Source organism: Daucus carota, chromosome 3 (assembly GCF_001625215.2).
Source record: "Daucus carota subsp. sativus chromosome 3, DH1 v3.0, whole genome shotgun sequence".
Classification (NCBI taxonomy): Eukaryota; Viridiplantae; Streptophyta; class Magnoliopsida; order Apiales; family Apiaceae; genus Daucus; species Daucus carota.
In genome coordinates this window covers 31,254,371-31,268,355 of record NC_030383.2, presented here as the reverse complement: position 1 = coordinate 31,268,355, position 13,985 = coordinate 31,254,371, and the positions used below count along the sequence as shown (strand labels likewise).

General features: G+C 37.5%; 2 protein-coding genes across 2 annotated transcripts; one reads left to right on the top strand and one right to left on the bottom strand.

The window, feature by feature from the left end:
- Positions 1 to 5,600: 5,600 nt before the first annotated feature.
- Positions 5,601 to 10,084, top strand: LOC108214997 (probable methyltransferase PMT24). Its single transcript, XM_017387291.2, has 9 exons — positions 5,601 to 5,778; positions 6,395 to 7,447; positions 7,522 to 7,671; positions 7,866 to 8,136; positions 8,229 to 8,339; positions 8,493 to 8,667; positions 8,976 to 9,248; positions 9,346 to 9,540; positions 9,686 to 10,084. The coding sequence occupies exons 2-9, from the start codon at positions 6,434 to 6,436 to the stop codon at positions 9,912 to 9,914; spliced, it is 2,418 nt and encodes an 805-aa protein (XP_017242780.1). The 5' UTR covers positions 5,601 to 5,778; positions 6,395 to 6,433; the 3' UTR covers positions 9,915 to 10,084.
- Positions 10,085 to 10,983: 899 nt separating this feature from the next.
- Positions 10,984 to 13,621, bottom strand: LOC108212359 (wall-associated receptor kinase 2). The gene is made up of 3 exons (XM_017384083.2): positions 12,644 to 13,621; positions 12,353 to 12,526; positions 10,984 to 12,278 (listed from the first exon to the last, which is right to left on the bottom strand). The coding sequence occupies exons 1-3, from the start codon at positions 13,527 to 13,529 to the stop codon at positions 11,092 to 11,094; spliced, it is 2,247 nt and encodes a 748-aa protein (XP_017239572.2). The 5' UTR covers positions 13,530 to 13,621; the 3' UTR covers positions 10,984 to 11,091.
- Positions 13,622 to 13,985: the final 364 nt, after the last annotated feature.

The following is a 13,985-nucleotide window of genomic DNA, read 5'->3' as shown; positions in this document are numbered from 1 at the left end:
GACATTAAAACTGAACCATTTTAATTTTATAACGACTTCAAACATTGTTATATTAATTAATTATAATCTGATTAACAAGTCATATTCAATCAGATTCACTTCCGCGATAATTTGGTATCGATTGTATTCAACCCCCCCTCTACAATCGTATCTAGACCTAACAGACCATGATGATCATTTGTATTGTTGCCAATACTTCCTCCAGATGGTTCAGGATCAGCAGTTCCTTCATTTGCATTAAGTTCCCTAGTATCAGCTTCAGGTTCATCTTCTCCTATATAGATGTCTTCTAAATTCTCAAATTCCAGAGAATCAGATTCATTTTCCTTTTGAAGACTTGGGAGCTTGGTATCATCAAATCTTACATTGATGCTTTCAATCAGCTTGTCGTCATTGATCAGATAAACCCTGTAGGCCTTAGACTCTAAAGAATAACCCATAAAGATGCCATCTTTAGCTTTGGCATCAAACTTTCCTAGATGCTCTTCTTTTAACACAAAGCATTTTGCACCAAACACATGAAAGTAACTTAGTGATGGCTTTCTGTTGGCCATTACTTCATATGGAGTCTTATCCAAATCTTTGTTTATCAGGGTACGATTTTGAGTATAGCAAGCAGTATTCACAGCTTCAGCCCAGAAATAGATTGGAAGTCTTGATTGACTAATCATTGTCCTTGCTGCTTCAATCAAGGTTCTGTTCTTCCTTTCTACGACACCATTTTGTTGTGGAGTCCTTGGAGCTGAGAACTGACGAGAGATGCCCTTATCAGTACAGAATTCATTAAGAACAGCATTACAAAATTCTGTTCCATTATCTGATCTGATTGCCCTTACTGGCAAATCTGCTTCCTTTTCAATTTTTTTGATATGATCAATAATGACTTGTGCTGCTTCATCCTTTGAATGTAAGAATAATACCCATGTGTATTTTGAGTGGTCATCGACGATCACAAGAGCATATCTTTTTCTTGATATAGAAGGAATGTTGACTGGTCCAAACAGATCCATATGAATCAGTTGAAGGGGTAAACCAATGTCAGTCATGCCTTTGCTCATGTGTGATGCTTTCTTTGACTTCCCTTTTTCACATGCATCACAGAGTCCTTCTTGACAAAATTCTTTCTGTGGCAGACCTCTCACAAGTTCTCTTTTGACTAAAGAATTCATAGTCTTAAAGTTCAAGTGTGAGAGCTTCCGATGCCATAACCAACTATCATCAGCAGAGGCCTTGCTGTAGAAACACTTGACCTCCCCCTTACTTGCTGAATCTATGTCGGCTATAAACAAACTTGATTTTCTTACACCATGGAGTGTAAGATCCTTGTTCTTCCGGTTCTGGATCAAGCAAACTTCCTTCTGAAAGATTACGTCGTATCCTTTGTCACAGAACTGACTGATACTCAGTAAATTGTGCTTGAGTCCTTCTACCAGAGAGATATCTTCAATGATGACATTTCCAACTTTCAGCTTACCATATCCCGTTGTAAAGCCTTTGCTGTCATCTCCAAAGATTACAATTGGGCCAGTTCTCATCACCACATCTGTGAGAAGGGACTTTTCTCCAGTCATGTGTCTTGAACAACCACTATAAAGAACCCACACAACTTTACTTTTCTTTCCTGTGCCCTGAGATGGAGATTCCTCGACAGTGTCAGCCATTAATGCAAATGCATAATTGCTTTGGACATGTTCATCATCAGAATCCGTGTCATCCCAGCTTTTTCCCTCAGCAATGTAAGCCCTTCCTTTATGCTTGGCTACCATTGCTTCCAACTTAGCTTTCAGCTTTTCATTCTCTTTCTTCAGATCCTCATAAGAATTCTTCTTATCATATGAGTTGCTTCTTTCTTTGACAGGAGCTGCCTTGGGTTTCCTGCACTCTGTTGCAAAGTGCCCTAAGTCATTGCAGTTGTAGCATCTGACCTTGCTCTTGTCGTACATTTGGTTTGTAACTGCCAGTACTTCTAGACCCTGACCCTGAGTATCCTCCTTTACTCTGAAACTTGTTCCCTGAAGATTTCTTGTACCGGGGGTTCTTTCTGAATTTGATGTGCTTGAACCTTGCAGCCATGTAAGCCATAGACTTATCTTCCAGCTGCTCCAGCTCTTCTTGAGTATAGAACTCATCCTCCGGTTCACCAGAAACTTCATCAATTTCAGCTTCTACAATCTCAGACTTGGTAGAAGGATAATCAGCTTTGTCAGATGAACAATCACTCTGAGCAACAGTGTGATCATTAATACCATATTCTACTAATTGCTGATAACCAAAGTACGGTTGATCAGCAATAAGTGCAGTGGTCTTTTGTATGGCCACACTCTTGGCTTCAAATGATCCACTACCATATATAATCTTTCTTTGTTCGAGTTCCATCTCAAACGTCTTCAGTTTCCCAAACAGCTTTTCCAAAGTCATAGTTCTGAAGTCGCTTCTTTCACGGATGGTCTCAGTCTTCACAACTAGATGGGGTGGCATCACAAATGAGAACTTTCTGTTAATCTCTTTCTGTGGATAAGTCTTTCCATGCAGGGTGAGTTCATTCAACAACAACATGAACCTTGCGTAGATTTGAGAAATGTTATCTCCAGGTATTGCCTGAAATGCTTCATATCTGGCAATTAGCATATCGTATCTGTTTTCCCTGACTTCTTCAGATCCCTCCATCAATGCCTCTATAGTATCCCACATCTGCTTTGAAGTTTTCAGACTCATAATTAGATGTGTCATTGTCTTGGTCATTGATTCAACAATTATGAGTTGCAGATTATGATCATGTGCAATATATTCCTTGTCAGTCTCAGTGTATTCGCTTTTCTCTTTAGGAACAGACTTCTGTGGAATGCGAACACCATTTTCAACAGATTCAGGAATAATCTTCATAGGCACAAACGGACCATTTTCCAGAATTCCAATGTACATGGGATTAGCAACTCTGATGTACAACAACATCTTCATTTTCCAGTTGTTGTAGTCATCCTTGTCAAATGGAGGTACTTTGATTCCTAACTTGTGTGTCGACATTGTTATCGGATAAAATTACGATTGTACGGACCGCTAGCTTTTCAGATTGGTAACGGATCTCAGATCTGTATATCGATCAGCGACGCTCTGATACCAATTGTTAGGTCCAATCAGACGTAGGAGGGGAGGGTTGAATACGTCTATACCAATTTCTTCGATTTGATTTAATTGCGGAATAATTCTGTTTCAGTCCATGTTAAATCAATCGTAAATAAACAACTCCAGCAAGTCGGGGAATATTCTTTGTATTAGATATAATCCTCGGGTGCTACAAATTCCAACACAAGTGTCGGCTGTAGAGACTACAATCACTCTATTACAAACTCTCGATAAAATCGATATTCTAACTTAGCTCTCAAGAATGTGTATAGTGTGTGCACTTTACAAAGTGTGTAGTTGTTTTCAAATGAAAACACCAAGCTCTATTTATAGGCTTCTCAACATCTAACCATGGTTAACAAGTTCGTCCTAGACGACTTGGGTTCGTCCTGGACGAATTCATTTTAACTGTAGTTAAAATGAATTGTCCAAAATAAACTAACTCAAATATATACTTGAAGTGGAGCCAATACACTATACATATATATATATATATATATATATATATATATATGTATCACAAGGTTGCGCCACTTTTGAAAGTCAAAAGCTGCGCTAGAGTTCCTTGGTCAATAGTTGCGCTAGACTTGTGCTTCACAGTAGAGTATGACTTAGAAAATATTCTAAGTTGGATTGATCCCCTGAAAGAATAGCTTGGAGTCGCAAACTTTGACTTATTCAAAGTTTGCGCTCCTGGTGAACTCCCTCAGTTGCCCTGTGGGCACTTTACTTAGAAAATAACTCAAGTGAGTTGTTGAGTTGGCGCCACTGTTGACAAGTCAAAGGTTGCGCCTTTGACTTTGGTCAAAGGTTGCGCCTTTGATACTCCACTGTATAGTAGCTCCATTGTTATCACTTAAAAAATTTTCTTGACGGAAAACCTTCAAGCTTTGACTGAAGTCAAAGATGGCGCCTTTGTTCACTGTGTTGCCATGTCCATGACTTAAGAGCAAATTCTCTTGAGATAAACTTGTGCTCCTTGTCTTCATATACATATACATATATATATATATATATATATATATATATTAATTGTTTGTCACTTGAATTGATTTAATTCAAGTGACTTAAATTAATCATAAAATATATATACATATATATGTACATATTAATTTAAGTCTCTGGCAACTCATTCAGGAACACTTGTTTGACTTGATCAATTAATTCGTTGAACGAATCCACTGAATAACTTCGTATGTCCTGACGTCCTGTGCACTGGTCTGGTTCACGAACGACTCGAACTGAAATAATTCCTTGAATTCTTTTGCTTGATAATATACTTAATCAGTCATTCCGGGTTAGACGTTGCTTCGATAAATTTGATTATAAATAATCAAATTAAATATACTGGAATCTTCTGGTCTTTGATATTTGATCTTTAGGCAATCTTGATAGCAGAAACTGATTGTGCTTTATTCTTCACTGAGGCTTGAACATGTAAATGAACTTATTCCAGTGGACTGATGCTCGTCTCAGATATCTTGATTGTCTTTGTCTGTTCGTATCGAATCTCCAACCTGTAGATTCCTGTATTATACTTACGTATTGTTTCCTGTCTTTTGTTGTGTTGAGTTATCGTAATTACATTTACGTTACATTATGCTTTACAAAAAGGCGTATATCAAAAACAGAAAATATTTTTGATAAGCGGTCTTTTCTCAAATCAACCCCTATAAATTGAGGTCAGACATCATAAAATTTCACATAAACAATGTTTTTGTGCCTATTTATTTTCTCTATCTAATACAATAACGAGTTACGCTGTTATACTATGCCATATGCTTTGAATAGCGATAAAGATAATTGGTTGATAGGAGTAAGAGTTTGTTGGATGTGGAAGTCAACAAATCCAAATATAGAAGAAGAATATAGTCTTGACATGATATTGATGGATGAAAAGGTCAATAAATTAACTGTTAGTGATATATGTTTGTTGGTTATTCTTTTATAATATTTGATTTGTTAATCGGACATGTTTGTTGTTGTTAATTTTTATATGGTTTACTTTGTATACATGAAAATAGTATTCATGCAACATTTTCACAATATCTATTTGCTCGGTTCAAGCACCTTTTAAGTGAAGATTGTTTATACAGTATTAACAAAACAAAGGTTGTTGCAAACAAGGCAAACAATGGTAGTTATAGATCGCCATCCCATGGATGATGATGTTTTTGTGTACAACCAATCCAAAAAATTGGAGGAAAGTGACAATGTTAGCGAGAACATGATTATTTTTCAAAAAAGAAAAACACAACTTTCATTACGATTTGTTGTGCTTTAAATCGTTAATTACATGTAAAAATTTATTTTCAATATTTCACTCATGAATTATATAGTCTAACTTTTCAATTTTATATATTAATATTGGTATTACATCGAGATATTTATAATATAAAATTTATTTTATTCTAATCATTAATCTAATTTTTATATTTCTTTTTATATGAATGCAAAATTAGACCTGGTTCAAAATGAGGATAAAGAAGGGAGTAGTATAAAATTTGTAAAGAAATAAACGGCAAGGGTATATTTGTGTGATGTGATTCAACCCTGTTTCCGCTAATCTTCCCGAATCTTTGTCCATAAGATCTGAAGCGAAAGATGATGAGGTTTTGGAGCTACTAGTTCTCTAGTCAAATCCAGAAGACCCAGGTTCCATCTTTTCTTCATTCTCAACTAAAACTAAATCTTTCTTTAATTTATTTGTTTTCTTGGTTGATTTGTTTCTATCTTGTGAGTTAGTTCATCAGATGTACTTGATTTTGTTTTGTTTAGGTCTCTTTTCTATGTGAGTTGGATGAAAAGAAATCCCAACATTTTCGTTATATGATTTTACTGCTATTTGAATTGCCATTTACGGGGTGTATTCAACTGAGATTTTAATGGATTATTTTGTCGTAGAAAGCCTTATGTTACAATGCCGAAACTGGTTAAGAGGTTCTATAACAAGCTTCTTCTGTACAAGTATGGCTGTCAGGTTTCGATGCGTACAGACAAGTTGAATTAGATCATGGCACATTCTACGTCACATTTTAGAAAGAACTTATAGTTATATTGATTCCTTGTCTACTGAAACTTACTACACCCAAGTACCTATAACGTGAAATTGCCGAAAGTGTATTAACACTGAGCTGGCTTACTGTGTGGTCCTTTGTTTATCTTCGGGTGCATTCTCATGAAGTTCAACTATTCTAACTTAGTTAATTGTTAGGTTTTTTTTAACTTATTTCTTTAATTGTGTTGTTCTTTTTCCATTTGTCATCCACAGGTGTATAATATATAGAACAGGAATTCTTTCGTATTGAACATGGCTATGGGAAAATACTCCCGAGTTGATGGGAGGAAGTCTACAAATTATTGTTCACCAACCGTTATTGTGGTGTTTGTTGGTTTTTGTTTGGTTGGGGTTTGGATGTTGATGCCATCATCTGTTGATCCTGTTCAACTTACAGATCTATCTTCTCGATATTCCAAGACAGACTTGTCTTCCCAAGATTCCAGAGCAGGCTTTTCTTCTCAGGATTCCAAAGAAGACATCAGAGTAGAGGCCGAAGACAAATTTTCCAGCCAATCTGAAAATAGCTCCGGGGGCCAAGAAGAAGTTGCAACAAAAGTAGTGAGCAAACCTATAAAATCGGAGGATGCAAGTAATTCTGATGTCAGAGAGTCTGAGAATTGGTCTGAGAAGGAGTCTGACAATAATGTGGTGGAAACCCAGGAGGAAAAGGCTGTTGGGGAGAGTTCTGGAGGAATCCCTACAGGTGAAGGGGATTCAAAAGTAGATGATGGAACTTCAGATAACGAAGAAGCAAATTCAGAAGGCAAAGAATCAAATATTAGTACCGAAACAAATGACAATGCTCAAACTGAACCTGAAAACGAAAACAGTAAGAATGAATCAAACCCAAATGAGGGTATTCAGAGGTCACAGACTGAGGAAAGTGTGGAGAAACCAAAAAAGATGGCAGACGAAAAGGCACGCGTGGAGATTTCCACTGGGGATCAGTCTGAGATTCTAAAGGAAACTACCACAGAGAGTGGGGCTTGGTCTACTCAAGTTGCCGAGTCAGAAAGTGAAAAGAAATTAGAAAAGCATAAATCACTGAAGGATGCTAGTGACTACAGATGGAAAGTTTGTAATGTTACTGCCGGTCCAGATTATATTCCATGTCTTGACAATTTGCGGGCTATTAGGAAACTTCCACAGAGGGACCACTATCAACATCGTGAAAGACATTGCCCGGATGAAGCCCCGACCTGCCTCGTGCCTCTTCCTGAAGGCTACAAACAGTCAATCAAGTGGCCAAAAAGCAGAGAGCAGGTATATCATCATTTATTATGGCTCATTAGACCTTTATTATGTTCACATTATTAATAATCACTGCTGATATGCAGATTTGGTACTATAATGTACCCCACACCAAGCTCGCAGAGGTTAAAGGGCATCAAAATTGGGTGAAAGTTGATGGTGATCACCTCACTTTCCCTGGTGGAGGGACTCAATTTATACATGGCGCTCTTCATTACATTGACTTCATTCAGCAAGTAATTTTTATTATATTAAGTCATGCCTACCTGATAATATTTTCTCTTTGTTTTCGAGTTTCTTTTGTTGTGTGTGGGTTATTGAGACCTAAATATGTGAGACCTGTGGATACAGTAGTAGTACTCAATCTAAAGCACTTCTTCAAAAAGTTGATTATTTTACAGTTGCTTACATTTAAATACATGTAATGCAGGCCCTTCCTGATATTGGTTGGGGTAAAAGGAGTCGTGTTATATTGGATGTTGGTTGTGGAGTGGCCAGCTTGGGAGGTTATCTTTTTGACAGAGATGTCCTTACCATGTCATTTGCTCCCAAGGATGAGCATGAAGCTCAAGTGCAGTTCGCACTTGAAAGAGGGATCCCTGCTATATCAGCTGTAATGGGTACCAAGAGACTGCCCTTCCCGAGTAAAGTCTTTGATATTGTCCATTGTGCACGTTGTAGAGTCCCTTGGCACATTGACGGTAATGCCTCTACCTGACTTAGATTAAAGTGTCGCTTGGGTTGGACTCATTCATTATCTTACATGCACAGTATGGTTCGTTCATCGTTGCAGGTGGGAAACTTCTTTTGGAGCTTAACCGTGTTTTGCGGCCTGGTGGCTACTTTGTGTGGTCTGCTACTCCAGTTTACAGAAAGGATACCGAAAATGCTGGCATATGGAAAGGTATAGTTTCCATTAACTAGTTCATCTGTTTATTTCAAGAAGAGCTGCATAATTATTCCCGAATGTGTCACTCTAAGCATGTGTGGTCAATGGTCATGAGTGTGAGTTATTATATGGATGTATTTTTCTCATTCTCTCTCAAATGTGTGGCAGCTATGTCTGAGCTCACAAAGTCCATGTGCTGGGACCTGGTCAAAATTAGCCGTGATAAGTTAAATGGTGTAGCAGCAGCAATATACAGAAAACCAGTTACCAATGCCTGCTATGAGCAAAGATCACTAAATGAACCACCACTCTGCAATGAATCTGATGAGCCAGATGCAGTCTGGTATGTTATCCTGTAACCTCTTGTTTTATGTTAGTCTATACTGGCATGGCATATTCTAACAGTGTTAATTACCATTTCTAAAGTTCGGATAGAAGTTGCGCTACATGTGCTCTGTTCAGTAAACAACACCTTCATATATTAAAAAACCTTATGTGTTTCTGCATTGGTTCATCTAGGAGTATGCTAGTTGTAATTATAGTTTACTTATATTTTCTTTTCCCTGTCCTGTGTAATCTACCTGTAGCAAATATATGCCACTAGGCTTCTTAAGTCTAATGGTCTTTGTTGATTAATGTTCTCATCGTAAGGAATGTGGAACTTCAAGCATGCATGCACAAAGTGCCGGAAAATGTGGCAGAACGTGGTAACCAGTGGCCTCAGCAATGGCCACAAAGGTTGGAGAGTGCACCGTCCTGGTTAAGTAGTTCTGCAATTGGAGTATATGGAAAAGCGGCCCCAGAGGACTTCGCTGCTGACTATGAGCACTGGAAACGTGTCGTCTCTGCATCATATTTGACTGGTTTGGGGATTGACTGGTCTCTGGTGAGGAATGTCATGGATATGAAGGCTGTGTATGGAGGGTAAGCATATAGATAGGTTATGGTAGAAATGTTTTTCCCCCATCTACAATTTTGTTCTGAATTTTAATCAATGTCAATATTTATTGTACAATTGTAGATTTGCTGCGGCCCTAAAAGACGTAAAAGTGTGGGTAATGAACGTTGTACCAATAACTTCTTCAGACACTCTTCCAATAATATATGAACGGGGCCTATTTGGTATGTATCATGATTGGTGTGAATCATTCAGCACATACCCTAGAACATATGATCTTGTTCATGCAGATCATCTTTTTTCCGATCTCAAGAAGAGGTATGTTATCTACTCGTGCTTTTATTCTGTGTGTTATTTCAGGCCACTCTGACACAATAAATGCGTTCACTTAACAATTAATAAGTCATCACCCTTTGCTTTTCAACTAATCAAATGAGTTTTCAATAATTTCATTATTACACAGGTGCAAGTTAGTGGGTATAATTGCAGAAGTAGATAGAATCTTAAGGCCTAAAGGAATACTAATTGTACGGGACAATGTAGAGACAATAAACGAGATAGAGAACATGGCCAAGTCTCTTCAATGGAAGATCCAGTTTACTTACTCAAAAGACAATCAAAGCTTGCTGTGTGTACAGAAGTCGTTTTGGCGTCCCACAGAGGTAGAGACAATATCGTCAGCAATTGCATAGGAACAATACATATTGTCAAGTTGAACATGTCTGAAATAGGTATCTTTTTGTTTCCTCCACACTTACATTCACAGATGCAACAGAAATAGTTTCTATACATATTTCCCATTATGTTCATAATTTATTAGAATGAGTTGATTCATTCCTTATAACATTTTAAATTTAATCTATTAGAATGAGTTGATTCGTTCCTTATAACATTTTAAATTTAATTATATTGAATAAGTATAATGGAGTAGTGATGGTTCCTTGTTTTCAGATCGTCTTTAATGCAACTCCTAAGCGTAATATAAAAAATATACTCCCTCTGTCCCATTTTAACTGATGTTTGACTTTTTAACACGTATATTGAGGTGTAAAAAGACAATGTCTACGCTTAATAAAAAAATTCAATTCTTATATCAAATAAAAGTTTATATTCTAAACTTTTATTTGATATAAATTTTATAAAGAATAATTATATTTAGATGTGATTTTTTTAACATCTTAAAATACGTGTAAAAAAGTCAAAAGCAGTTAAAATGGAACGGAGGGAGTAGCTCTTAGCAAGTTGGTACATTTATACAAGTTTTAATGACAACATTTATTAGCCCACACAATTTTCATGATTTACAATGCAAATTATGTTGACTTTTAACAAAATGAATGAGAACTTAGTAGTATTTTTTATAACCAACTTATGATTATGATAACAACATATCATACTCCCTCTGTCCCAAAATAAAATTTGAGGTGCAAAAAAATCATACTTCTACACATTATTTTTCAAATTTCTTTTTTCTGAATAAAAATTTAACATATATATTCTTACTCAGAAAAAGAAAAATTGAAAAATAATATATGAAAGTATGTTTTTTCTACATCTCAACTCACGTGTAAAGAATCAAAGTGACAATTATTTTGAGACGGAGGAGTAAGTAATATTTCTTAATATGTGTAATTTTTGCAAAGTGGACTATTAAATAGGATGGAGGGAGTAACTTGCAGTCTTGCAGCACTCTACTATCATTATTAGGTTTAGAATCAAGATTTGGTCATCTAAAAAAGAAGTTAATACAACACAGCTACATAGATCTCACAAAATTATATCTGTTACTAATGAGGAATATTACAAAAAATTATATCAATATTCTCTCCATCTATGTACTGCAAATTGACATTAGGCAATCCAAATAAATTATCTTCCACCACTATTTATCTGCATTTCCTGGTTCTTCATACTATCAAGATCAGACACTGCATTACTTTGATGAAACCCCATAACATCCTCAAGTAATGGCTCTCTGTCTTCTGCATTTGGCCCAATCTCCACCCAAGAGTGGTTTTCAATCTCAAACTCCCTCAATTTGGCAAGCTCTTCCTTAACTTCCTTCATCGTAGGCCTTTTGTCTCCTTTGATTCTCAGGCACTTTCTAGCCAACTCCGCCACTCCTCTTAGCTGCTCTGCATGCCCTTCTTTTCTCACTCGCGCTTCAAGAATCTTATGCAGTCGGTCATCTTCCATTGCAGACAAGAAATACATGCCTAGATTCCTGTCCTTTTCTTCTCTGTCGAATGAGACCACATGTGCTCCTGTTAAAAGCTCTACGAGCACTACGCCGAAGCTGTAAACATCGCTCTTTTGTGTTAAAAGCCCTGAGTGAAAGTACTCAGGGTCTATATACCCGAAAGTCCCTTGCACCAATGTGGCCAAATGAGTTTCTTCAAGAGAAAACAACCTGGAAACCCCGAAATCAGATACTTTTGCAGTGTATTCGTCGTCTAGAAGTATGTTAGCTGACTTGACATCCCTGTGTATGATATGCATGGGAGCTGAGTGCATATGCGCGAGGGCTGCAGCTGTCTCTGTAGCTATTCTGAGGCGCATATCCCATGGGATCGACGAGGCACAACCCTCATCATGTATATGATGAAAGAGTGTGTCATTGGTGACAAACTGGTATACTAGTAGAGGGACCGGAGTTTCCAAGCAGCAACCTAAGAGCTTCACCACATTCGGATGTTTTATCTGCGAAAGTATGATGACTTCATTCACAAACTGATCGATCTGACTCCGATCAACTACCTTGGACTTCTTGATAGCAACAAGCGTATCAGCCAGCACTCCCTTATAAACTGTACCATAACCTCCTTGACCGATGATGTTGCTCTCATTGAAGTTATTTGTAGCCTTCTTCAGCTCTTCCTCTGTATATATTTTGGCTCTTTCCACAATACTTTCACTTTTGTATAGTAGTTGCTGCAGCATAATCCCACCATTTTGCTTGAAAAAGTTTTCTTTAACCTTTATACTCTGCCTCTGTCGGACCCCCCAGTATGAAATTAAAAGAAACACAAACATCCCTACTAATCCAGCTCCAATTCCTACAAACAAAACACAAAATCTCATCACACATATTTTAGACTCACAACACCATGTCAACACTCAATCTGGCTACCTGCAGTCAGAACCGGGGTGACTGACTGATCGCGTTTGTCCAGAATGCAACTCGTTCCATTTCTTCTTCCATCTCCGTTGTATCCCTTGGGGCAAGAACAAGTATAGTTCCCGATGCCATTGATGCATATATCAGTACATACATTAAGGGAAGGATCAAGACATTCGTTTACATCTGATATTTCACAAGGATCAGTCAGTCAGTAAACATAGAACTCAACCACTGCATAAATTTGAAGTAAATTAATGAAAATAATCGTAATGATGATAACCTTATGACAAAATTCATTACCTTCACACCCATGTTCAAGATATGGATTCCCAGAGTAACCTTCCAAGCATTTGCAAAGATAGCCTGGACCATTCTCAGAGTCATAGCAAACACTATTCTTCTGACATAAATATGATGAGGCATTGGTTTTGGCCTCCAAACACGACGAATTTCCAACAGCCCAATCAAGTACCAGAGGAAACTGGCTTTCTTTCCGCAATTTATAAAGATCAGTGGAGGAGAAATTATAGCCTTCTTCTTCGACTACAAAAGCATAACTGCACCTGCTAAAGTCATAAATCCCATAATGGCTGTAAAAACTATCAATTTGTATGAAAAAGTCCCGGACACCTTCTGGAATGGATGTCTGGCAGCACCCTATGCCACTACACGACCCATTTTTCACATCCCTCAGGCTTTCACAAAGAGACATGCATCCAGTCATGTACTTCTGTCCAAACGACCCCTGAATCATTGCATTTGTGTCACACCCGATAGCTGTAAACTTGTTCCGCTTACTAGAGATTGAAAATCTCAGCAATGCCAGCTCGTGCTGATAATGCAGAGTCTGGTTTCCTTCCCTGTCATAGCAATCATAGGCCACCTGAGAAGTGATTCGCAACTGGCCATCATATGATATGTCCAGCACACCCGAGACACCGTGCCTGAGGTAAGGCCTGGAGTTGTTGCAATTGATGAAATACAATTCATCCAAGTAACACCCTTCTCGGGTCCCGAATGGATATGGAATGCTGAGATTGCCACAGGTCTGTTGGCAGCCAGGAAGTGCATGATCAGCTCTTGCCACTTTCACTCCCAACAAGCCCATAAACATAAATCCTCCCATGAAAATCCCCAAAATGAAATCATGCATACCCCCCATTATTGTTTCTGCAGATAATGACATATTCTATGTCTATATATCCTTGTTTATCATGCCCTGCCCAGCCGGCACCAATTATAATCATAATCTACTATCAACTTCTTGTTAGCTGTTATCTGATGTGTTGCATTGCCGAGTAGAGTTAAGTAGAGTTGACAAACATTCAGTGACACAAACTCATCTTTCAAACCATGCCATATGTTACACAACTACTACACCATTCATTTTTATACCACAAAATATTATTTGCTCTTTCTGATTTCCATGTCATAAAGGACAAAGGGAGAACCAATCCACTGAACTGTTCTAAGTTCTAACTGCATATATATAATTAACTTTATGTGGTCATGTTCAACTAATTATGAAGCCTGTAAACTATGTTCACCATCCAAAAATCATGGGTTCCTAAGCTTATGTTTTTTAAATAAGTATTTAAATTCATGTAGCTAACAAAATCAAAAGATTTTTCACCCACCCTTC

What these genes read in the sequence shown, in the direction of transcription:
- LOC108212359 (XM_017384083.2), bottom strand. Translation starts at nt 13,529, where the DNA reads ATGTCATTATCTGCAGAAACAATAATGGGGGGTATGCATGATTTCATT. An exon ending in TCTTGAACATGGGTGTGAAG is followed by an intron (nt 12,527 to 12,643) that starts GTAATGAATTTT and finishes GTGAAATATCAG; the next exon opens with ATGTAAACGAATGTCTTGAT. An exon ending in CACCCCGGTTCTGACTGCAG is followed by an intron (nt 12,279 to 12,352) that starts GTAGCCAGATTG and finishes TTTTGTTTGTAG; the next exon opens with GAATTGGAGCTGGATTAGTA.
- LOC108214997 (XM_017387291.2), top strand. Translation starts at nt 6,434, where the DNA reads ATGGCTATGGGAAAATACTCCCGAGTTGATGGGAGGAAGTCTACAAAT. An exon ending in ACATTGACTTCATTCAGCAA is followed by an intron (nt 7,672 to 7,865) that starts GTAATTTTTATT and finishes CATGTAATGCAG; the next exon opens with GCCCTTCCTGATATTGGTTG. An exon ending in GATGAGCCAGATGCAGTCTG is followed by an intron (nt 8,668 to 8,975) that starts GTATGTTATCCT and finishes TCTCATCGTAAG; the next exon opens with GAATGTGGAACTTCAAGCAT.